The 23689-nt window shown below is 47.1% G+C and overlaps 4 protein-coding genes across 38 annotated transcripts; 2 read left to right on the top strand and 2 right to left on the bottom strand.

The window, feature by feature from the left end:
• Positions 1 to 1791: 1791 nt before the first annotated feature.
• Positions 1792 to 4577, top strand: LOC120693177. The gene is made up of 3 exons (XM_039976596.1): positions 1792 to 1934; positions 2316 to 2655; positions 4200 to 4577. Exons 2-3 carry the CDS (start codon positions 2395 to 2397, stop codon positions 4281 to 4283), a joined length of 345 nt encoding a protein of 114 aa, XP_039832530.1. The 5' UTR covers positions 1792 to 1934; positions 2316 to 2394; the 3' UTR covers positions 4284 to 4577.
• Positions 4578 to 5701: 1124 nt separating this feature from the next.
• Positions 5702 to 13653, top strand: LOC120693178. Of its 34 annotated transcripts, none has more exons than XR_005682882.1 (6): positions 5702 to 6006; positions 6087 to 6259; positions 6729 to 10527; positions 10680 to 10877; positions 11000 to 11129; positions 13276 to 13653. XR_005682882.1 is itself a non-coding variant. In XM_039976597.1 (4 exons), the coding sequence occupies exons 1-4, from the start codon at positions 10510 to 10512 to the stop codon at positions 11991 to 11993; spliced, it is 663 nt and encodes a 220-aa protein (XP_039832531.1). In that variant the 5' UTR covers positions 10227 to 10509; the 3' UTR covers positions 11994 to 12809. The 34 variants fall into 34 exon arrangements, 1 of the variants encoding a protein (XP_039832531.1); XR_005682897.1 differs by lacking the exon at positions 13276 to 13653 and having other exon boundaries at positions 5741 to 6006; positions 6729 to 6849; positions 8290 to 8352; positions 8476 to 10877; positions 11000 to 12809; XR_005682899.1 differs by lacking the exon at positions 13276 to 13653 and having other exon boundaries at positions 5742 to 6006; positions 6729 to 6849; positions 8290 to 8352; positions 8739 to 10877; positions 11000 to 12809.
• A 5655-nt stretch (positions 13654 to 19308) lies between these two features.
• On the bottom strand, positions 19309 to 21545 carry LOC120693174 (7-methyl-GTP pyrophosphatase-like). Of its 2 annotated transcripts, XM_039976593.1 has the most exons (9): positions 21051 to 21545; positions 20887 to 20958; positions 20722 to 20796; positions 20472 to 20546; positions 20301 to 20370; positions 20134 to 20225; positions 19990 to 20031; positions 19814 to 19894; positions 19309 to 19672 (listed from the first exon to the last, which is right to left on the bottom strand). In XM_039976593.1, the coding sequence occupies exons 1-9, from the start codon at positions 21087 to 21089 to the stop codon at positions 19586 to 19588; spliced, it is 633 nt and encodes a 210-aa protein (XP_039832527.1). In that variant the 5' UTR covers positions 21090 to 21545; the 3' UTR covers positions 19309 to 19585. The 2 variants fall into 2 exon arrangements, with proteins under 2 accessions (XP_039832527.1, XP_039832528.1); XM_039976594.1 differs by lacking the exon at positions 20887 to 20958.
• A 150-nt stretch (positions 21546 to 21695) lies between these two features.
• On the bottom strand, positions 21696 to 23580 carry LOC120693175. The gene is made up of 4 exons (XM_039976595.1): positions 23456 to 23580; positions 23146 to 23219; positions 22170 to 22365; positions 21696 to 22047 (listed from the first exon to the last, which is right to left on the bottom strand). Exons 3-4 carry the CDS (start codon positions 22356 to 22358, stop codon positions 21946 to 21948), a joined length of 291 nt encoding a protein of 96 aa, XP_039832529.1. The 5' UTR covers positions 22359 to 22365; positions 23146 to 23219; positions 23456 to 23580; the 3' UTR covers positions 21696 to 21945.
• Positions 23581 to 23689: the final 109 nt, after the last annotated feature.

Below are 23689 nucleotides of genomic sequence, written 5' to 3'. Positions count from 1 at the left end.
CGTGATCGCCATTCTGAGAATGGGGCCCGGTAGTTAGTGTCCGTAACAGTGGCCACGTGGCGTTCAAATCCTCTGGACGCTCCGAACCCAAGAACTGCCCGGAGCCCTGCTCCCAAGGTCCCAGCGAAGCAGGAACGAGATCCTCTGCCATTGGGTTCTCAGCGGCAGACAGACATTCGGCTGATCTGGAACGCGGGATGAGCATCCGACGACGCACACAAACACTAAGTTCCTGACTATACGGCCCATATATCAGACCATTATGAGCAACTAAACAGCCCAATTGCCTGCACTCACGAGGACCGAACACAATTCCTTCTTCTGGCCGCGGAAAAAGGGACCGTCGGCAGCAGGCATCTCGTCGCCGCCGCCAACGCGTCGCCAGGTCCTGCAGCTCTCTCATCGCCGTCCAGCACCGCCGGGTGCCTCGCCTCGCTCTTCACTGCCCATCGACGTCGGGATGCTATGCCGTGCTCGTCCCCAATCCCATCACCTCGGTCATCGTGGAGTGGTTCTGATCGGGCTGTGCTGGTCGCCGCCGTTGAGGGGCAAGGGGCGCACCACCATGGGGAGGGCACCGGTGCTGCCAAGCATGAACCACCGCAGAGGATGAGCGACAACTGCACATGAGGTGTCCGGATTTTATCAATAACAGAAGGGAGATCCCTGGTAGCGATTGAAAAAAGATTCAATTTTTTTTCAAAACGAAGAGCGATTTGGAGGCAGAAAGAACAACAAGATCGAGAGGAGGGAGGATGAACAAGAGGTCAAAATAAGACTTGCGCGAGGATCCGTTCCAATGTTCCATGATAAGCTGCGACGTGGTCGCGGATGCGAAGGAGAAGGAGCTCCCAGACGGACGAGGCGGCGACTCCGCAGTCCACGAGCTCGCACGCGGCATCCTCGGCGATGGTACTGACGAGCGCAGTCGGCAGTGGCGTGGGCGGCGGGGGCGCGAACGCGCGATCTGACGTGCATCAGGACCGGGAGTGGAACTCGAGCGGTCCAAGGGCAGCTCTGGCGGCCGCAGCTCGCTGGCGGCGGCACTGTTTTTCCTCCTCCCCATGGCATCTGGACTGGGCTGCATCGTCCTCATGGGCCAACAAGTCCATTCTATTTCTGCTGCGTGATTCTTGCCATTGGATGCGCATCCCACGTTCCAGATCAGCCGAACGTCTCTCTGCCGCTGAGAACCCAACGGCAGAGGATCTCTCCCACGCACGTACGATGCAGAATCCTCCAGGCCCCACTCCCACCCGGCCTCTGCAAATTCTTGCCCAAGAAACGGAAGGAAATGAAATGCCGGGGCCCGGAGCATGGACTCGGACCCACAGTTCAGTGTCTTGTGTACCACGCACAGCGGTCCGCCGCCAGAACCGGAGCTTTTCTGATCCCACATGTCAGAGAGACCACGTCGCCTCTGCCTTTTTTTTCTTTTGAAAATTCTTTCTTTTCTCTTCCTGAACCCACGCCTTCCGCAGTTTTGCCCCTGCGGCGTGAGAGCCACGCCAAGAGATTGATATTCTCTTTTCCTATTTCCATTTTTTAATATAAGAGATTAATGTTGAAAAACCTACTCTAGTAGATTAATTTTTCATCTCCCTTTCCTGTTTATTTTTTCTCAATTTTCAATAATTTCTCTCCAATCCCCAATAGAAAGGGGAGACATCACCTCTCTCTTTTCATATAAAAAGAGGAAAAATCAATCTGCTCGAACACTTCTTCTATATATATGTTAAAATTAAAAAAAAGATTTTTCTATATAGTGAGAAAAAGGAAAGAGAAAGATAATCTGTTGGAGTTCTTCGACCAGCGCTCTCATCTTCCTTTTGCAAGGAAACCGCCCCGGGCCTCTCCTCCTATAACAAAAGCTGACGCCCCGGCACCATTGCCAAGGACAACAAAAGCTTCCCCACCCCCTCTTGGCCCGGTTCCTCCATACTAGACCTGGGCAAACGTCGGGTCAGGTCGGGTTCGGGTCGGGTCAAGGTCGGGTCACGGGTCGCATAGGACGGCCCGCGCCCGACCCGTACCTATCACCGGGTCGGGTCGGGTTGGCCCGTGCACCCTGCGCGGGCGTGTCGGGTCGGGTTTTTTTCGGGTTGGGTCGGGTTTTTTGGCCTTTGGGTTGGGTTTTTCGGGTTGGGTCGGGTTTTGGGTCAAAAATCACGGCCCGTGCCCGGCCCGTTGATTGTTACGGGTCAAAAAATACGGCCCGCGCCCACCCGCCACGTAGCTCGGGTCGGGTCGAGTCGGGTTTTTTTCGGGCGGGTTAGGTCGGGTTGTTCGGGTCGGGTGACCCATGCCCAGGTCTACTCCATACACCACCAGCCTCTTCATCTCCTCTTCTCGGAGTCTCCGTCCTAGTGCCTTCGCTTGGTGTTGGGGGTCGCGATGGAGAAGGCGGCCTGCGCGAGGAAGGAGGCGGTGGCGGTGGCGGTGCCGGAGGAGGCGACGCCGACCCTGACCGCGCCGCCGACCCTGATGGCGCCGGAGAAGGAGCCCGAGACGCGGGAGAAGTGCTACAAGAAGACGGTGGGGGAGGAGGCGACGTTCCTGGAGAGCGCCAAGGACTACTTCAACCAGTTCAAGGCGATGCCCGCGCAGAAGCACTGGATCTGCCTCAAGAACTACTTCTCCCAGAAGTGCAGCTCGGTAATGTCGCTTGCCTCACCTCCTCTCCTCTTCTCTGTACTGCCGTTTGGTGATGCGCGCGCGCGAGTTTTTTCCTGCTTAGCGAGTTCTTCTGGTTCGTAGCTGGTTGATGGTGTACTACTTGCTTGTTCTGCTTTCCTGGTTGCGAGAAAATGGCTGTGTGCGTTTGTAGTTGATGTGGCCCTGTTGGCGCTTGATTAGTCGTGTGACCAGGAATCGCGTGTTGGTGCCGTGGTGATGTTATACGCCTCCGTTTTTTGGGATGTCTTTTCTGCGCGAATAGGATTATTCGTTCGTTGGTTTGGAATCCATCGCTAGTTACCAGCACATGGCAACAATTAATGATGTTGTTTTCCGCAAGTGATCAGGATATCGTGTGCTCACGCGTTCCAGATTTTTTTTTTTTGGATCGCGATGGTATTTTCCTCCCTTTTCTCTTAATCGTGAACGGATAATGGGGCACGGACGTTTAGCATGTCTTCTGGTGTTCAAATCCTTATGTATTTTTAGCAAACATGGCGATGGTATTCTGCTGGAATCTATCTCAGTCAGTAATGTAGCAGCGATTTTTTAGATTTTTTTCCGGCACGTGGTCAGAATTGTTGGATGATGGTAGACTGGTTGAGGTTTCCCGTGTTCTCTTGAGGTTGAACGGAGTTCAAATCAGTACTGTGCATGCATTTTGCAAGCCTGCGTGTTTAAGTTCTTGTTATGCTATTGGAAAATTGGAATCCATCTGGGTACTAGTGTAGGAGCAATTTAGTGAGATTGATTTTGCACAGTTTTTCACTAGTGTGGAAGCATGTGGATTCTGGAGATAATTCTTGGCTGGTGATGCTAATTTCCTTGTTATTTGTGATCATCTATGTGCTCCTTCATGCCAGATTTTTTCCCTACGTGCTAGACTGCGAGAGCAAGATTGCCTCTGGTCCAACACTCCAACCATGGATGCTTTTGCTCCTCACCGTATAATTGCATCACTGCAGCAACTCATTTCTTTTGTTTGTGAATGAAATTGGTCAGAGGGTACTGATGCCACTGCAGTAATCTGAGTTTGTGCTATATTCTTTCAGACTTTTGGCTTGGATTTCAGTAGCTTTTGTAAGTGCTTATGATTCATTTTGAATAGGCATAGTATTAAATGAAATGAGAGCCTGCGAAATTGCAAAGATGAAACAATGCATTGGAGAAGGGGTTTCATCCATAGTTTCATTTCTAGTTTGTTGATGTGGTGCTAACAATGAAATGAAACTTTCAATTGGAATTGGCCTTATACTGATTCCTGATTATGTGCATTAAGGTCTTTGCTTGGATTTCAGTTGCTAAGTTGTCCAGTTTATGATGCATTTCCAATTGATATCGAGTGCATTTGTGCTGATTCCTGAATATGATGTGCTTTTGAGTCCTTTCAGACATGTGGCTTGGATTTCAGTACCTAATTAATTTGTTCTGTTTATGATGCGTTTCTAATACCTATTGCATCTATGCTTGTTCCTGGTTATGATGTGGTTCGGGGCTAATCTCTTGCTGCTCCTGTGGGGCAGGTGTTCGGCAAGCAGAAGGTCGAGCCCGTGGTCAAGGATGAGACTCCGGAGGTGGCGAAGCCAGCAGCAGTTGAGTCTCGCTGAAGGTGCCGGTCGTCTTTGGGGAAACAAATGTAACCTTAGGCGTGTTCTACGGTGGCGAAAACTTGGGATTTCTTTGGTCTCGTCAGAAACTAGTGTCGTACTATATCTTGCTAGCTGTTCGAAGTAGTGGTGTGGGCATCATTGATCCAGTAACTTGTCATGGAAACAATGTGTTTCTGCGTCTTCTTAGAATGTGAACCTTAATCCGCCTGAAATGTAATGATTACTGAGGGCATTTGCGATGGTTTGCCATCGTTGCTTACGTTTCTGTTGAAGCCTGTGCCTTTTGTCTTTGCATTGAGGCTTGAGCTGTTATATATGATCTTTATACTCCTTCCGTTCCAAATTATAAATCATTCCAAGAATCTTAGAGAGTCAAAGTTTTTCAAATTTGACCAAATTTATATAAAAAGATAATAACATTTTATGATACTAATTAAGTATTATTAGATTCTTTGTTAGCTATATTTTCATAGTATATCTATTTGATATCATAAATTCTTGTATTTCTCTCTATAATTTTGGTAAAACTTTGAGATGGTTTGACCCTTCAAAATTCTTGGAATGACTTATAATTTGGAACGGATGGAGTATTCAATATTTCCATTGGCGAGTATGAAATGTTATGACTGTTGTTGAAGTATGAATAGCACTCACTCTGTGATCTTGTTCTGGAAGTAAACTCTATCAAGTTTGTGAAAAAAAATGCAATTCTGTCCCTTTCGATTGTAGGAGTCTTAAGCATCGTTTGGATCAGGTTGCAGATATTGAAATTTGAAAACCTAGATTTGGCATTGTTTCTATTTCATGCTTGACCTTGATTTTTTCTTGCAAGAAAGCTCAGTTCATGCAGTCTGCAACATTAGCAGGACACCTCTGCAAGCCATCCGAAAAAGCAGCATACGTGCAGGGCCTCAGGACTCCCACGCGTCGCACCCTTCCCGTGTCGACGCCCGAGCTCCCGCTCGGCACGCGCGCGCCTTCATCTGCAGACTGCTGGCGGCGAGGAACCCGTTTCGTGTTTGGTTCCGTAGCACGTTTTGTGCTAAAAAAGAATCTTGTATGTATGGGATACTAAACGAAGTTTATTTGTTTTCACATATGGGTGTAATTTTTTGTGACGAATCTAATGACGGTAATTAATCAATGATTGACTACAATAATGTTACAGTAACTAACCTCTAATCGTGTGATCAAAGATCTTATTAAATTCGTCTCGCGAAGTAGCGCAGGAATTATGAAATTAGTTTTATAAATTATCTTAATTTAATACCCTTAATTATTAGTCAAAGTTTGTGCTGCTTGTGTTACTGCGCAAACCAAACAGCGCTGAGTGTGTGGCGATGAGATCACGAGGACTGAGTCGGGAGGAGGTAGACCTGGTTGACGTGCAGCGCTAATACGTAGTATTGCCGTGCAGCGCCACCAGGCTTAGCACACGGGTGGGCGCGGTGCGTACCCTCTCGCACACACGCAGCCTCGCGCACGCCGCACGCGCCTCGCCGGCCCCCTCGCGCACGCGGCGCCCCGCCTCTCCGGCCTCCTCGCGCAAGCCGCTTCCTCGATGGCGTTCCGGAGAGCGGAGAGCGGCCTGAGGACGACGACTTCGACGTCGAGGTAGACGCCGCCCCAGCCCGGCCTCGCCTCCTCCACAAGCCGCCGCCCCGGCCCAGCCTCGCCTCCTCCACACGCCGCCGCCACAGGGCCCCCGATCCAGATCCAGGTATCAGGATGGCTTAGCTTTTTTGGACGCGGATCTGCTGCGTGCTGCTGCTTCTGAGGCTTTTCGTCGTTCATTTGCAGCAAGGAGGGAGGGAAGGAGAAGGCCCCGCCGCCGCCGTCAAGCCGGCCAAGTCCAGAAGCGGCAAGCAGAAGAAGAAGAAGTCCGGAGGTGGAGCAAGGGCAAGCACAAGGAGAAGGTCAACAACGCCGTGCTCTTCGACCAGCCCACCACCTACGACAAGCTGCTCTCCGAGGTAATCTACCTATCCACCTGTAGCTTAGACTACGTGTTGTGTTGGCTTCGATGTTTGTCAATGTCTGGAAATAGAAGCTATGAGAAGTAGGCAATGTCTGGTCTGGAATTAGTGAGCAGGAGCACTTACGTCTGTCAACTTGTAATGTTGCCTTTATTTGACACTATCATCAAGCAGCCACATGAATTTCTGATATTGATGCAAGAAGATTATGTTGGGTTTGTTTGATGAAATTCTTTGGTTCATTACTGACTGATCATTCTGAGATGTTCATAACTAGTTGCATCTCTTAAATAGTCAAAGTAACTGAAATGGATATACTGTGAGGTTATGTGTAATGCTACTCCTTAGTAATAGTATTGACATACTAGTATTGATGGGTTCAGAAAAATGCTGGGGGGCTCATGTTCTGATCTGTGTACAGAAAAAAGTAAGAATCCTCAACTAACTAGTGATCTGGTCGTACTAGGTTTACAAGAATCCTCTGAGCCAAATAAGTCAAGAAGGGGCGGATCTTGGAGGTGGAAGATCACCTCATCTTCTGTCACAATCACTGGGAAAGGGAGAAACAAAAAACAAGGTGTAATCAGGTCAGAACATTTCACCTCTTTTGTTACCATCCAGCATATTATTTAAATATCATGCGTTGAGCAATGAAGAAATTAACTTGATTGGTTGCAAGAGCTTGCTTTTTGTTGCACGATCTGTTGGTGCGAACTGGGTTCGCTAACAAAGATTGTATGGTCTGTTCTTTAGTCAATATTCTTTCCATCTGTTCATGAGAACTAACTTGTGATACTATCGTGTCTGAACTTTCCTAAGAGCAGACATCAGTGTCTCAGCAGTTTGATGAGTGGAATGAACTTGATTAGGAAAATAACAGTCTGGTACTCTGGTGTATATTGTTTTACATTCATAAGAATTTATTATTCTTTACTACTACATATATTAGGAGAATGACTGCTTGTAATGTCAATGAGCACTACTGATTATGATGTAATGTTGATGAATAGAAGTCATTCCTTGTATTGATTTTTGTTTTTTCATTCCTGTTGTTTTTCAAGCTTGCTGCCCTCATAGACCTTTGATCAAGCTTGCTGTCGACTGTAGTAGACTGGAGGCTACTGATTTGACCAAGTGTTTTTAAACTAGGATGTAGTGCAGGTACTTGCTCATCAGATCAGATATGCAGTTCAGTACTTGCACACAGCCACAGTATTCAGTTAGAAGCTGTTTGTTACTTGCAATGGTGCATCTTGCTGTAAACTGTATTGGCCTCCATTTATAGTACAGCTAGCAATGGAACCTGAACTAATGTGATTTTTTGCTCATTACTGAATTGCACTAGAGTACTCCCTCCGTCCCAAAAAACAAGGCATCTTAGGAATTTTAGGACAAATTAACAAGAAGGTAAAAATGACCATGTTTGCCCCTATTTATTATCCTTATTTGGTGCTGATTGATTCTTACATGCGCATGCACTTTCTAAATAGGGTAAGATGACATGTTTTTTGGGACAAAATTTGAATCCTAGAATGACTTGTTTTTTGAGACGGAGGGAGTACATCTTTAGCACCCCTTTCTGATATTTTGATCTGTCAGCTTACACTTTGACATATCTTGTTACCTTGAGTAAAAGATATGAATGAGCTGATGATTTTTTAAATCATCAGATGAAATTTCACTCTTGACTGTCATCTGTTCTGCAGTTCTTCAACTAAGTTTTCCCTTTCTGTATGTAGTTCATATTGATGCTGGATCTGTATGTGTTCTTTACACCTAGCAAGATCACGCTCTAGCTTGCGATCCCTGTATATTGCTGTTTGAGGCAGCAATGGCCAATGACAATGACGTGCTGCAGATGCCAACTGCTTGCCTGCTTGCTTCTGTAATTTCTAGAGTAGTCACAAAGAGTAAAGGCCTGATCCCTGTATAGTTTGGTTGCTTGTGAATTATGATGACGAAGGCCAGCCTAGCAGCAAGCTTTTTATTTAATCTTGTTACTTGATCAAGAAGCCTGTCCTGTGCAGCACCATTGAGAGTTGGGGAAGGTGAAGCTCCCCCTTCCTGGGATCCAGTAGCAACACCGAAAGGTACTATACCATGATATTTTCTCCACATATGTGGTCTTAGGCAGATTTACAGTTAACTGTGCCGTGATCTAGTGATATGATAGCATTTTCAGTTGCTTGTTGTCATACAGTTCTTTTTTTCAGTAGTGTTTCTAAATGTGGAAGGGCGGGCCTGGTGCAGCGATAGAGCCTACCGTCTGTAACTGGAAGGTCCCGGGTTCGAGCCCCAGCCTCTGCACATTTGTGTGGGTAAGGCTTGGGGCTTAAAAACAACCCTTCCCCAGACCCCGCACAGTGCGGGAAGCCTACGGCACTGGGTACGCCCTTTTAGTGTTTCTAAATGTGCATGTGTTTGAGTTCCCTTCTGAGTCATAAATATATGAATGCCCTTCTCTTTTGTTATATAGTAATCAATGTTCTTAAGGCGTTGAGGCGAGGTGTGGCGCCCTACCTCCTCTGGACGCCTAGGCGACGCCTAGGCGAGGCGAGGCGACGCCATACACCAACGTAAAAGCAGAATATTAGCAGTATAATTAGCAGTATAAAGGGGAAAAGAAATAAGAAAAGAAGAAAGAAAAGAGAAAAGGCCCAGGAAGAATGTAAGGCCCAGCCCACCAAATCACTACCAGCCCATAAACTACTCATCTCCTCCCATCAGCCCACCCGCTCCCCCCTACCCTATCTCGTCGTGCGCCGCCACTCCCTTCGCGGCCACCCCAGACGGAGCACCAGCGCCGCCAGTTCTCCTCCCTGCCGCGGCCACCCCTAGATGGAGCACCAGCGCCGCCGCTCCTCCTCCCTGCCGCGGCCACCCCCAGATGGAGCACCAGTGCCCCCGCTCCTCCCTGCCGCGGCCACCCCCAGATGGAGCTATGGCGCCGCCGCTCCTCCCTGCCGGACGGCGCGGAGGCGGTGCTGCCCAGGCGCAGCACTGTCGGAGACGGCAGGTACAACATCATCTTGCTATCGCTGATCGGTTTTCGTCCTCTTTCTCCCTTCTCCCTCCCTCCATCCCTTCCTGACATGAATTAGGCAAGGCGTCCAGGACGCCTTGGAGCCTTGGAGCGCCTCATCGCCTAGGCGACGACTAGGCGACGACTAGGCGACGCCTAGGCGACGCCTTAAGAACTATGATAGTAATCCAATGAATTGATGCAGAGAGTGACAATTCATGTTAGCTTAGACAATTGGAGATACATAACAGTGCAATAACTTGTGAATTCACCACATATTACATGCAGTCCTGTACTTTGTTTTATTCTTTGCAAAAAAAAAAGCAACATGACTTTGTTTTATTTCTTGCATGTGCTATTTTCAGACTAAGATTTCTGGGTTCAACTACACAGGTTAGATGGTGAAAACCTTCTTGAGGGTCTAGGAGTCTTGCTCGGCAAACTGTTGTAATGTTCGTCAAGTTTTTGACCAATGAATTATATATATTGTGACACTGTGCTGGACACAGCTACTTATAAACCATGACACTGTTGTGTAAACCAAGTTGCTTATGCTGTGACAGAATGGAAGGTTAAGCTAATCATGATTGAATGTGTGTCACAGTTCTTGATGGATTGAAAATATGAACACTTTGCTTGCCTTCTTATCCAACTGTTCTTTTGGCTTAACATAGGTTGCTCTGTCTGCCTGTGCCTAACATGTGTGCTGTTCCAACACCTTTTCTGCTTAACAAATATCTTTCCTTGTTACTTGTAGAGGTGTAACTGTATGAGGTTCATTTATCTCTATTTGATTGGATATCCCTGTTTCTTGCTATTGATGACATATCTGTTGAAACAGCACAGTATTTTCTACAAATAGAGTTAAATTTGGGGCAGGTACACCAACAGCAACAATTATTTAGGGGCCGAGGGAGTAGGCGTTATTAATCTGGCGTGACGGCTAGTCAACGAAAGGTGCGCAACGACCCCACCCCACCCCAGCACCATCACTCCCAAAATCTCAGGCCGTGCCCATCAAAAAAAAAATCTCAGGCCGTGTTTTCCTGCTGCTCACTCGAATTTCAGCTTGCTCAGTGTTCCAACGGAGACCTCGCTATGGTTCGGTTCTGCTCTCGTCTGTGGAGACGTTCAATTTGTTTTTGGTTCAGTTAACTCTGAGCAGGTTCGTTCATCACTAGAAGTTCCTAGAGTTCGATTGGAGTCTTGCCAGCGTTCTTGCTTGATGGCCATAGAAACTCAGGTATTTCTCACGAGTTCTATATGAGTATTATGCTATAGTTTTGTCTTGGAGTTACTAACTGAAATCTCCGTGCCTTCTACTTTTTGTTGTTTTGTGCTCCTCCATATCGCCGCTCCTCCATATCGCCCTGACTTGTTTGTTCACCGTATCAGCCGGGAACCACTGGGTTTGCTTTGCCGCTAACTCGATCAGTTTGCGTATGTTCTCGCCTAGTCTCATCGGCGGAGTCTTCCCAAGGAGCTCCCATTCGACAGCAGCAATAGAACATAAAAGAAAGATGGAGTGCCTCCTGCTCCGCATCATGCTAATTTTAGCATCTCTGCTCCCGGTTTCATTATCTAATCGAGAAGGTTTACGAAGTACCCATTTTTTTAGTAGTTCTTCACCTTCTTAGTTCACTTCCAAAATTACTGAACAGTTCACCAGACTTGTGATATAATGCATAACGGAGAAGCGTCTTTTGTGCTCTTAGGTGATGCATTATTGGATATGAAGCTGATGCTGAATGCTACTGACAACCAGCTTGCTGACTGGAACCCGATGCTCTTCCCCTGCTCTTGGAGTCATATTATTTGCGACGAAAACAATAGTTTTGTGCGAGTGTAAGTTTGTTTGCTGCGGTTCCCTTCGGCCTTCATTCCCATTTTAGTTTGTTTAATACTATTAGTTGAGTCATCACAAGTTCACGGCTAGCTAAGTTACCCGTACATTGCATAAGCTAGCCGTTTCAATACAAGCATAGAACTTTATGGACCATTGGACATACATCATCTTCCCAATTTAACACTTTATTGGAACCTCCACATTAATCCTTAAGAGACACACCAAAAATAAACCGTGAGAAGTTATTACAAAAATGAGAAGCATCCCACCATCAATTCGTAGACTCTAGTCATCACTAATAATAATATAATAGTCAATGGATTTATTCTAAATTCTAGAGAAGACACCCATCTTGTCATATATGTGTTTTACCGCACAGTCCACCAAAGGGTAAAACCCTAGGTGGTTGATTGTTCGGAGAGGATCGTTGGATCTAAACCTCGATGATAGCACATGGACATAAGACATGAATGTTTAGAGCATCTCCAAGAGCTTAGGTAAATAAGGCTAACTAAATTCTCATTTAGATATCCATTTGGCTAAGATTGCCTCACTATTTTGTGGTATCTTCCAACAGCCTAGCTATCCATCTCCACACACACATACACTGGCACGTGGGTCCCGCGCGTCATCACTCTCCCTCGCATCTCCACCCCCGTCTCCATGGTCGCGGCCGCTCCCTCCCTTCCGCGTCGAGCCCACCCGCCGTCTCCGCCGCGCGCTCGCCCCGCCCGCCGTGGCCCTGCCCGCCTTCGCCCAGGAGCGCATCGCAGCCCCGCCGTCGCCGCTGCGGCCTCGCGCCGGAGGGGGTGGGCGCAGCGGGGAGGGGGCGGCGTGCCGAAGGGGGTGGGAGGGAGCTCTGAGGGGACGGGGACAGCGGCCCGCAGCAGCGAGGGGGCCCGCGCCTCCCGTCGCCGCCTCGCCTCCCGCCACAGGCGCAGCCCGCGCCTCCCGCCGGCTACAGAGGCGGACCTCGTGCGGGAGCTCGTCGAGGACGCCGGCTGCGCTGCTCGCCTCGCTGGTGCGCGGAGGGGGCCAACTTGGCGGCAGCAGCACCGGCGCCACCTCCTCCCGCCGCCGCCGCCGTCCGCCCGCGCCGGTCCCCGCCGCCGCGGCCCCATCGTCGTCCGCCCATGCCGGTCGGCGCCGCCATGGCCCCGCCGTGGTCCTCGCCTCGCTGCCGTCCACGCGCTGATGCCGCAGGACTCCACCGGAGTAGATCCGCTTGGCCCCGCAGGAGGAGGAAGCCATGGAGCGGCGGCGGCAGCATGGGAGCGCGCAGCGGCGTGCCGCACGCCGGCAAGGGAGCAGGGGGAGCGCCGGTGGAGGATGGTGGGATCGTGGGACCCGTGAGAGGAGGGGATGACGAGGGCGACTGACTCGTAAAAGAAAATGAGTGGAGGCTCGGGCATTGCGAGCGAGATAGCGAGCAGTGGCACATAGAGAGTCTGTTGGATTCCATTTTCACTCCAGTTTTACTACTTTTACCTATTCAACTCCTTTTACATAGTCTGTTGGAGTTGCTCTTATACAGGTTTAGACCATAAGAGTAGTGTAATACCCTACGTTATGTTGGCACAGATCGTGGTTTGGGACTTTATGGATCTAGATTGTCTTAGACCCTACACTTGATACTATTTGTTCTGGTTTGTGACTTCTTATGGATCTAGATTGTCTTAGATTGCAATTGTATCAGGAGAGTCCCTGGTGAGACTTTATCTTCTACCTTCCTTATTATGGGTATTGGGTGTATCCCCATAGTAGCACAGAACGCTTCATAGCCAAGCAGCAACCTTATTTAATTTGAAGTCTTTACCCTTTTATCGAGTGCTTTTAGCCTCAACCAAGTGCTTTAGCTTGAGATAATCTTCTGGTTGTTGAGAGGTTGTGGAGAGCTCCATATTGAAAAACTTGTGATGTGCACAGAGTAGGTGCACCCATAGAGTGTAGCCCTGAGTCTGGAGGGTTGAGAAATCTTGAGCCTTCTTTCATTTTGGAATATATATATATATATATATATATATATATATATATATATATATATATATATATATATATAATATTTGGTGTGCACATAGCAGGTGTGCACGTGGGCTATACTCATGAGCCATGAAGCTAATAGTTTACTGTTTGAGTTTCATGAAGTATAATCCCTGTACGAGCTAGCTCCCATGAGGTGTTCATCAAAGTTGGTACAAGGTTTCAACAATCTGCATTGTTCAGCTACTGGAGGTGATATGAAGAACAACATGGGTTAGTGAAGACGACGGACTTGGTTATGTTGCCCTTGAAACTTATTTATTTTCAAGGACACTAATATAAGTTGTGGATGAACTTCTTCAAAGTTCAGTATGCTTTCAATCCTATTGCAGAAGAAACAAAATGGGACAAATGAACTTTATAGTGTTTGTAAACTACTCGCGTCATTTTAGAGGCATTTATTTCTGTGTGTTATTGACCTACATTTTTGCATCTGTAATGATAATTCTTTGATATACCTGTACTTTCGAACATGTCATTGCATTTTGCTTTCTCTTGGTCTTACCTGATGCCATCCTGCCGAACACTAACATCTATGGGATTTACTGGAGTTCTATCACCAAGAATCGAAGAGCTCGAATATTTGAGTATTTTGTAAGTTGGTGCTTCCATATTGCTAAGATTTCTTTTGGATTTCAGGTTGCAGTACATATGTAAGAAATGCTCAACTTTAGCTATTTCTGTGTCTATATATACAACAACAACAACATAGCCTTTTTTCCCAAGCAAGTTGGGGTAAGCTAGAGATGAAACCCGAAAGAAATAAGTTCAAGGTTCAGGCACATTGATAGCTAGTCTCCAAGCGCTTCTATCCAAAGCTATCTCTTTAGAGATATTCCAATCCTTAAGGTCTCTTTTAACCAACTCATCCCACGTCAGTTTAGGTCTACCTCTACCCCTCTTTACATTATCGACCCGCTCAAGAACCCCATTACGCACCGGCGCCTCAGGAGGCCTTCGTTGGACATGTCCAAACCATCTCAGCCGATGCTGAGTAAGTTTCTCCTCAATTGGTGCCACCCCGACCCTATCCCGAATAACTTCGTTCCGGACTCTATCTCTCCTTGTGTGCCCGCAAAACCACCGCAACATCCGCATCTCTGCTACACTCAGTTGCTGCACATGTCGCCTTTTTGTAGGCCAACATTCAGCACCGTATAACATCGCCGGACGAATTGCTATCCTATAGAATTTGCCTTTTAGCTTTTGTGGCACCCTCTTGTCACAAAAGATGCCAGAAGCTTGCCGCCATTTCAACCAACCAGCTGAAATTCTATGCCTAACATCTTCATCAATGTCGCCATCTTTTTGTAGCACCGATCCTAAATACCGAAATGTATCCTTCTGGACCACCACTTGCCCATCTAGACTAACGTCTCCCCCCTCATGCCTATATATACTTGATAAAAGTAAGTGTTGTGCTAAAATGTAATGAGGGCCATATATACTCTCGTATTCAGTGATTCACATGAGTTGTCACCTCGATGAGCTTGAGTATTTAAGTGTCTGTAGACTCTTCCAGATTAATGAAATTTCTTTCACATTTGTTGGGGGAGTTCCTTAGACTTCCTAAAGCTAAGGACTCCCTTTGTGTGCAAAAGAGGTCCGAGATAGGGGTATGCGGGCTAGTTTGTGATGTCTAGGGATTTAGTTGCAGCATTCAGGAATCTGTTTATAAGGTTGAGGGTAAATCCTGGGGACCTTCTTGTAATATATGACCCCACCAATGGAATACCTGCCATAAGGGTCATCGGGGACACGATTGTTATTACCTTGCTGATGGTTTTGAGCACATTCATACCTGCCATGTTGATGCGAAGACGACGTCGTAGACGTGCTTCTTTGGTAGTTGCTACATCATAGTTGCCATTGGCATCAAACACTGCATCATCTGGGTACGGAGGTGGACCGGTGTCCTCTGGTTGTGGAGGTGGGCGGATCTCCAACGCAGCAATCCTCTTAGTGAGCTCGGACAGCTGTCTGTCCACCCGCTCCAGCATGATACCAAGCTTCATCGCAATGAGCGTGTCATGGACAGCCTTGTTGACCGTTTCCTCCATCTTCTGAATGACTTCGAGCCCTTCTCGACTGACACATTCGTTGAAGTCCGAGGGAGTCTTCTTATCATTATCTCCTGCCATTGTAAACACCAAAAACAGGAATAAACAGTGAAGGTTATCCCTAATAATCCAACTATGCTCTCTCTGGTGGAAAAAGGGAACACACTCTATTGTGTTTTACCGAGCTCTTACAAGTATCTTACGAGAAAGCAGTGCAAAGAACCGTACAATCGGAGGCTGGTTCGTGATACTTACCAAGAGGGAGTGAAACTGCGATTGCAAGATCAAAGTTGTATTGATCAGAAGGATATATGTGGAGCTTGGGAGGCCAAAATATGTATGTTAGTGGAACATAATTCAAAAACAGATAGCAATGCTGAATAATAGTCCAAAGTATACTTGTCCTAGTTGCTGGCCTATACGTGTCCTAGAACAGTAGTGCTAACAAAGAAGGATCAAGTATGGATATGATGAACAACACTGAATCAAAAGGCAAGATACACTTCGGCAGTTTCAGCAGAAACAGCAAAATCGGACTCAACGTAGCTCGTCGTGACCTGGAGGCACTAATAAAAATAAACTTTTTCTCTCTTTTTTTTGCTTTAACTTTTTTGATATTTTTTCTCAATCTGCCTCACAAGAATAGGCACATCACAAAGTTTCACCGCAAACAGATATAAGATGTGGCCTATGAAAATTCTGCAAAAACTTTAAAAAGCGTGCAGAAACTTCAGAGCTTCGACTGACAATTTTCTAAACCGATTTTAAAATTTCTGAATTCACCAAACCCGCCCATGGCGGGGATGAACGGATGCGATTTTTTTTCTCTTGTCCGAAAAGTTAAGATTTGCCTGATTTCGAGTTCGTATGCGAAAGTTATGGCTGTTTGAAATTTGGAGGTTCGATTAGGGTTTCCAGAGAGGGCAAAACCCCACTCGGATGGGATGCAATGGTGGATCCGGTGGCCTTGGGGGTTGAAAACACACAACTAGACCAAAACACATACTAACCAGCAACAAGACAATAGGACACAAGACTCAACACTACGGACTCTGCAAATGAATTATGCAAAAGGCTAAACACGACTGCGGAACGAGAAACTATACCCAAAATTTTTTTGGCTTTTATGTGGACTATGGGACGAAAGACAGAAAAAACACTCAAACTAGGGTAAGCCTGACGGTAATACCTGAGTCTCTGAATACCACTTGATGAGAACAGGGGGTCCCGATCTTCCGTTAGGTGGGGATAACTATCGATTTGGTAGAGATGTCACACAAACGATTCGGCTTCCAAACAACACGATTTGAATCATGCAATCGCAGCACCACTTCTCCTATGGTTATCAGCTATGCGTTGCGCGACTGACCTCGCCAAGAAGGCTAATCCTTGCCTGCGAATCGAAGACAAGCAAGAACAAGGAAGAACACAATCTGGGAAATTGCGGATGAAATGATTAAGCACTCGAATTGGGGTCTTACAAACCTATCGGTGGCGAAACCATTCTTGACAGAATAATCTAAGCAAAACTCAAACCCTAATGGAGTGGCGGCTGCTGTTTATAAAGGTTCTAGGGTCATGCAAGACCCCTGGACGCGCCCCTAATGGGCTCCACACGATACAAGGCCCAAAGACCAAAAGACGATGTCGCAATGCCTGGACAGAAACTGGATGTAAACTTCCTCGGACGATCTCGTAGAGTCTGGATGAATTGGGCCTCAGACTGGTGCCATTGGAAGCGTCTTGAAATTATCTTTCCATCCATACTAAGTGCGTCCAAATCCGACTTTGTATGCAATCTGGACGTCCGTTTTAGTGCGAGTTGTTTCTGGAGTCCAAAATTGAAATAAAGTCAAATCGGTTTGGGCCTCCATCTTGATCCGGACGTCCTCGCTGGTCCTCCACGCCTCCAAGGCCTTCTCCACATCCTTGCTGGTCCTCTCCTTCTTTCCTAAGTACAATTAAATCATTAGGTAGCAATCTATTCTCAAATTCACAAAAAATATTAATTAGGAATGAGCTCACCTGTCAATTCAATTGTCAAGTGCGTGCGCGAGTAACGAGCTCACCTGTCAATTCAATTGTTAAGTGCGTGCGCGAGTAATTGGACCTTGTATAGCAACTTGAGGAATATCATTTGTATCCGTAGGAGTGGTGTCCTCATCACCGGCCACCGCCACCCCGCCTTGGCCGCGCGCCCGCCGGGGCCGCCGGATCCGGCCTCCCTGCGCTGGTGGAGGAGCTCGACTGCCACCGCCCGTGGGATCCGGCCTCCTACGCCGGTGGAGGAACTCGGTCTCGCCATGGGAGAAAGAGAGAGGTGGGAGTCGGGAGAGAGAGGCCGCCGTGCGGTTGGAAGAGAGGGAGGAAGAGGAGGAGAGCGAGGAAAAAAATTCTACTTTAGTATTTATATTTGGAGCCATCTATCAGTATTTATATTTTCTTTGTCCGTCTCAGATGGTTTTCAAAAATCCTCTGTTAATGTTTTTTCTTAGTAATGAGAACCAAAACTCACTCTTGCAAATCCAAGGCAAGCAAGGGCTCCTCACCAACAAGAGAAAACAATCCTAGCCCGGATGGGCATCCGCTCCGCTCTGATCCTTTGCCAACAGAGGTCGGGCAGCGGACGGTGGTGGACATGGACGATGACCACCGAGAGTACCGAGGAGCGAGGAAGAAAGCTCGATGGCTTACTTAAAAAAAAACTCGATGGCGCGCGGAATGAGAGTTTTTTTTTTGAGAAACCGGGTATATATTTTATATAAAGATTTTGACGGTTACAACACAAAAGTTACAAGAACACTCATGAACAGAAAGAAAATTACAACCAAGTTCTTGGAAGCTCCCGGTCTTCCTCGCCACCGGCGGTCGGAGCGCACTGCTTGAAGCTGACCTCCTCTCCGGCGAAGCAACACAGATTTTTTCCGCCGTCTTGTGTAGCACGTCGAACCCGACTTGCTTTTGTAACCGATGAACGACCCGGCTGATCATCGACGGATACTGAGGAATCTGACGCCACAGGCACCAGAGCTCCCACAGCACCGGACGACGACGAACCCCGAGGGGAAGCAGAACCACCGTAGAAGGTGGGACACAGATTCCAACCCGGCTTCTTAGCGAGCTGGTAGGCAAACCTCCCAGATCTACCGCCGGCGACGACGGAGACGAGGAAGGGACAACACCTCCCAAGATTCCACACAACCGCCACCTTGTAGTAGCTTGCGAGGTCAGCGTCGCCGTTGCTTCCATAGACTTCGACGGCACAGAGAACAATCCAGAGGAATCGTTCACCAACGCATAGGAAAACAACCTTAACGTACCCGTCGGCACTGAATCCACCGCAGAGGACGCAATCGCCAAGCACCATGCACAGCCCAGCCACAACCAAATCCCGCTCACCACCGACACAAGCAACGGCAGAGGAGCTCGGGAGGAAACAAAAGAGCTCACCTTCGGCACTGCACCGAGGTCGATGAACAACGACGGCAACCGAGCCGAAGACGAGGAACCAAAAGACCCTCAACGCATACATCGCCGAGGGGAAACACATCTCCCTTGATCTGCTCCAGCGAGATCCATCAGCTGCATCAACACCGGAGAGGATCGACAGGAACAAAATAGCCCCAATCGACACCAAGGCCATGGGAACACCTAACCCTAGCCAACCTAAACCTAAACTAGATAGGAGGGATATATACACGGATTGCCAATCCCCGTGGCTCCCATCCATCTCCGGTGCCGGAGAGGCAACCGGATGCGAAAGGGAGCCGGCGAGATTGACGCCGGAGAGTGAATGGCCCCTGGGTTGCCCTTTCCTGTATCGCCGCAGGAAGCTTCGGTGGCGGCGGCGCTGGCAAAGCCCAGTGCGGCAAGGGCCGGGCTTGATTTCAGCCCAATAACGTTCCGACATGGTTTACAGCCAAAGCCCGAAAGAAACCCGTTTTTCAATACTTAGACGGTAAGGGAAGATCCTCTAAAATAAAATAAAATATAATATTTTCAATGGAGAACAAGAGACAAGAACTTTTGCCGCTTCTCAAATTGAATATGCAGATTATATTTCAAGAACAAAAACATGAATATGAATAATATTGCCTCGGCGAATAAACCATATGGTAAATGTAGCTCAAGTTTTCCCTCATTTTTTTTGTAACACAGAATTGCCCATCTGAAAAGACTTCCTCAGTATTTCGCGAAAAAATAAAAGAGAGAGAAGAAAAGTTCGTCCAGGCAGGGAGAAATGATCAACAGTGCTCCTGCTTGTTTTTTTTTTTGAAAAAAAGAAAAGAAAAGAAAGATCTTTTGACACCATGCTCGCTCACATCTAACGCCTCTACTGCAAAGTGCAAACGGATTCACTCCGCTTTTGCTTCCAGTGATTCTCGAATAAGCTTCTCTGTGAGCTCCCTTGGAAGACCTCGAACGCTATCCGCCGTACCGACCTGGGCAAGCAACCAGGAAATTACAGAGAGCTCAGAACAAAACTGAATTCACCGTTGCTCAGCATCTGCAACTTATGCGATGCTAATCATGCTATGCTCTTTTTTGTTTGTGAGACATACAAAATATAAGGAATTGCTCACCAGTTCTTTGATGAATGGCAGTACTGACGGATGTGTCAGCTTAAGCCCGCCAGCCACGCATGTCATCTCGCCTTGATTAACCTGAACGAAGATGTCATTTCACAGGCCTTCTTCAGTTTGTTGTGTAGATTGCAATGGTAGAAGCAGAATAATTTTTATAGGGTGTCGAGGCTCACCACTCTGTCGATGAACTCGTCCGGTATGTTCTGAAATTTGATCTGCATAAAGCAATACAGAACAAAACAGATGCTGTTGTGATTTACAGAACACAGATGCTGACCATCTTAGTTTTGAGAAGATCTTGACATCTCATCAGTTACCTCTGGTATGTCCCATCCTCCTTTTGTAGCCCCAGTGCTCAGGTTGGTTACAAGAACAAAGTTCACCGCAAATGCTCGATCATCCGAATACCCTGTCGACAAAAACGAAGATGCATATCATTTCAGTCATGACATATCTAACGATCACAAGGGGGGAAACCTCTCACCCTTGATAAATTCCCTGGCTTCTTCTACACTCTGTGGCCTTTCCCGTATCACACCTTTGCTCACCATGACCTTTACCCGTGTGCAAAACCGGTTGAGTGGTTATGACAGTGTTAAAATTCAGAGTACAAAACTGAATCCTGCAAAGGCTGAACCTGGCTGAATGTTGATACCTGGTCCGAGGTGATCAGAAGGGTAGTCTGGTCTGAACCACAGTCGTCATGGACCTTCAGCTTGATGGCCTCAGCCTTCCCTTGAACGAAACGAACAGAGTTCATGTTGTGCTACTGAACTCAAAGGAAACCACTAAGAACAGCAGCTTGATGTTTTCTCAAGTCCATTGCAGTAACAAGCTTCTCAAACAAGCTAGTATCCCTTTAAGCAGTAGCTAGATGTTGGTATGAAATATACACAGCAATATACCTTGGCTTCAGCCAATGCCTTGACCAGCTCCTCCGGCTTGTCCTTCCTGATGGCCTTCTCGTCGATGTCAGCGCTCTGACAATAGAGAAAATCAGACATAAGCAGCTGGTAAGTGGTAACTGAAAGAGACTCAGAGTTTCAGCAATCTGGAGTAGTTTCCTCAACCATGACGGTGAACTCGTATCCCATGTCGGCCAAGATCTCCCGTCGCGCCGGCGACGATGATCCCAGTATGATCTTCAGGTATTGTTGCAGGAAGCAAGGAGCTCAGATGGAAACCATGTTGACCAAACAACCAAAGCAACCAGCGCAGATGCTGAGAGACGCACCATGAAAGGGAAGGAGGTGGTGGAGGAGATGGAAGCCATGCCCACGCTTGGTTCCTGCAGACAGTTGAGGGACGGAGATCGACCGGTACGGTGCGGAGTGGAGGCAAGTGGCTGTTGAAATGGTGATGTTGCTTCCTTGATCGCCAAGGCTTGTCGCGGTCACTAGCACTAAAATATGAGGGAGGATACAGAGCTAGGCATGAGTAGCTGACGAGCACCGTTTACTCTAGTGCGTTATTCTTTGACCCTTGACCGGTCCACGTGGCAAACGGTGTCGACTGCAGCATGTCTCTTCCGGAGGTTTCTGTAACACAAATGGCTTTCCGAACAACGCACACACGTGTTCAGAATGAAAAGGACAGCATGAGAAAGGTTAAAAGAAGGCTTTATGGCATGTGGAGTTGGGATGATCCGTGGAGTCGTACGCACACAGCATTAGGGAAGAAACAGCATTGGAGAAGAAACACTAAATCTGGCACAAAGACATGATACTGCTGATGGGTGATGGCTAACCCTTGTTGACATCACTAAGCACTTTCAGAGGTTACAGAGCTTCTTCTTTCTAGGAAAGGATGTTTAGGGTTAACGATGATGACACAAAGTTGCTAAAAGTAAATGTTAGAGAAAATAGGGAAGCATCAAACGCAAACCACAAATTCAGTAACTGAATTGATCCTGAATTAACTTGATTATTACAACATCAGAAACCAGTAATAAGCACGGCGATATTTCAATCCCAAACTTGCACTCCTATCTTTTAAAATCTATTTTATGACATACTAGTATTCATAAAGCTTTGGAGAATGAAACACTAGAATCCAGTAACAGAAACATACTACAGCCAGAACTTCAGCTTTTCAGGTAACACAGAGCAACAGATTATCACCATTACATTCTACTGCGAGACACTGGTCTGAAGAGGCAGAGCACTTTCAACTTCAGCTTCCTTTGCCCCCGCTGCTGATCGCTCTGCAACAGCCTTTGACATCCCAAACATCTGCACAAAAAATGGAAAACAGAAGATTTCAGCATGAAGTGTATTACAAGTTACAACTGCAGAATGGCCTTTGCATCTTTTTATTGGAGAAAACCAAATTTCAGTTTACTGGTGCAGACAACCTTCTGAATTGTCTTCTTAAAGCAGGTCTTGTGCTCATCCATGGAGGCATGAACAAACTCATCGATGTGGTCTTTCAGATCTTCAAGGAACGTAGCATCATCGGTTTTCTTCTTCCTGCATGAAGCCATGGCCGGGTTTTTTGGAACAGATGGGGCTGAACCTTCGGATTGAACATTGCTTGAATCCATCTTAACACTGAAACAAAAACAAAACAAAGTAAATTTTCACACAAGAATTCTAGCAAAAAAAAAATCTACCAGAAATTATCATAACCAGATACATAGAAGCACAGAATGTTATTTCAAGAATGCATACTGTGAAACATTTGTTATTTCAAGGCATCAAACCTCATGTAATCACGGAACAGTAAGCAGTAGAATTACATTGGCTAAAAGTAAATGGACAAATTAAGTTTCCAATCCAGTATCAGTCAAGTAGTAGTACAGCCTTGTCATGGAAGAACAATAAACAAAATCTTAAGGGCAGCGCCTTGTCAGGTATTTGAGCATACAAAATTAACTGACATGGAAATTCCTCAGCAAGTTGTGCCCATATGTTACCAAATGCAAATCCTGCTTAAGACAGCTACCTTTACACTACCTGGTAGGAAAACAAACTAATGGTATGCTTAATGCTTTCTGTACCAATCCAACCGAGACACAACCTGGTAGTACGTACGAACGAATCCAATCAAAACACAAGGAAACGCCATAACCAATCTTGTGCTCACTATCTCACTAACAGGAGAATTTCGACGAACACCTAGCGAGCACCCACATGGCAAAGGCAATCCGAACTCCAGCGCACATTAACAACGGAAGCACCGGTGCGTGCACCCGCCCCGCCCGGCACGCGCTGCCTTGCTCAGCCGTCCCACGCAACTCTCAACGCGACGCTATCGCTCCCAATTCGGAAGCAGGAGGGGAAAAGAAGGCGTGGGATGATCGATTGATTGGGCAGGGTGTTTCCACCTACCTTGAGGAGCCTGACGAGCGACGGCGGTGGAGACTGGAGAGAGGAACAGCTTCGGGCGGTGGACGGCGAACGAAGGCCGCGTTTAGTTCACGAAAATGGGGGTGAAAAGTCACTGTAGCACGTTTCGTCTTTATTTGGTAATTAATGTCCAATCATGGATTAATTAACGTCATTAGATTCATCTCGTGGTAATCAGTCAGACTGTGTAAGTAGTTATTTTTTTAACTATATTTAATACTTCATGCATGTGTTGAAAAATTCGATGTGATGAAAAAGTTTGGGAACTTTTTGGGAACTAAACGGGGCCGAATTGGCGTTTGCTCGGTGGTCTTGCTTGGACGGTGGGAAACAAACGGTTCGGAACGGCGGCGGAAGGGGGGCGCCTCTGGTTTTCTTTCTTGGAGCGTGGGAAAGAAAGATCGCGACCAGTAACGAAGGGCTAGAAGGCTCCAGACAATTGGGCTAGAAGCAGAGTTGGGTTGGGCCAACGTATTATGCTAATGGGCCGTCGTATCCAGCCAATTTAGCGGCTGCTCGCTAATGG

The sequence above is a fragment of the Panicum virgatum genome, chromosome 9N (assembly GCF_016808335.1).
Source record: "Panicum virgatum strain AP13 chromosome 9N, P.virgatum_v5, whole genome shotgun sequence".
Taxonomy (NCBI): Eukaryota; Viridiplantae; Streptophyta; class Magnoliopsida; order Poales; family Poaceae; genus Panicum; species Panicum virgatum.
This window is presented reverse-complemented; position numbering and strand designations above follow the sequence as displayed.

Bases quoted from the DNA above. Each gene is read 5' to 3' on its own strand.
- LOC120693175 (XM_039976595.1), bottom strand. From the start codon at position 22,358: ATGGATTCAAGCAATGTTCAATCCGAAGGTTCAGCCCCATCTGTTCCA. The intron at 22,048-22,169 runs GTTGTCTGCACC...TTTTTTGTGCAG, and splicing joins TTAAGAAGACAATTCAGAAG to ATGTTTGGGATGTCAAAGGC.
- LOC120693174 (XM_039976593.1), bottom strand. From the start codon at position 21,089: ATGGCTTCCATCTCCTCCACCACCTCCTTCCCTTTCATG. The intron at 20,547-20,721 runs GTATATTGCTGT...GTTCAAGGGAAG, and splicing joins AGGCATTGGCTGAAGCCAAG to GCTGAGGCCATCAAGCTGAA. The intron at 20,226-20,300 runs GTGAGAGGTTTC...TTTTGTCGACAG, and splicing joins AGCCAGGGAATTTATCAAGG to GGTATTCGGATGATCGAGCA.
- LOC120693178 (XM_039976597.1), top strand. The intron at 10,878-10,999 runs GTTTACGAAGTA...TTGTGCTCTTAG, and splicing joins TTCATTATCTAATCGAGAAG to GTGATGCATTATTGGATATG. The intron at 11,130-11,707 runs GTAAGTTTGTTT...ATCTTCCAACAG, and splicing joins AACAATAGTTTTGTGCGAGT to CCTAGCTATCCATCTCCACA.
- LOC120693177 (XM_039976596.1), top strand. From the start codon at position 2,395: ATGGAGAAGGCGGCCTGCGCGAGGAAGGAGGCGGTGGCGGTGGCGGTG. The intron at 2,656-4,199 runs GTAATGTCGCTT...CCTGTGGGGCAG, and splicing joins TCTCCCAGAAGTGCAGCTCG to GTGTTCGGCAAGCAGAAGGT.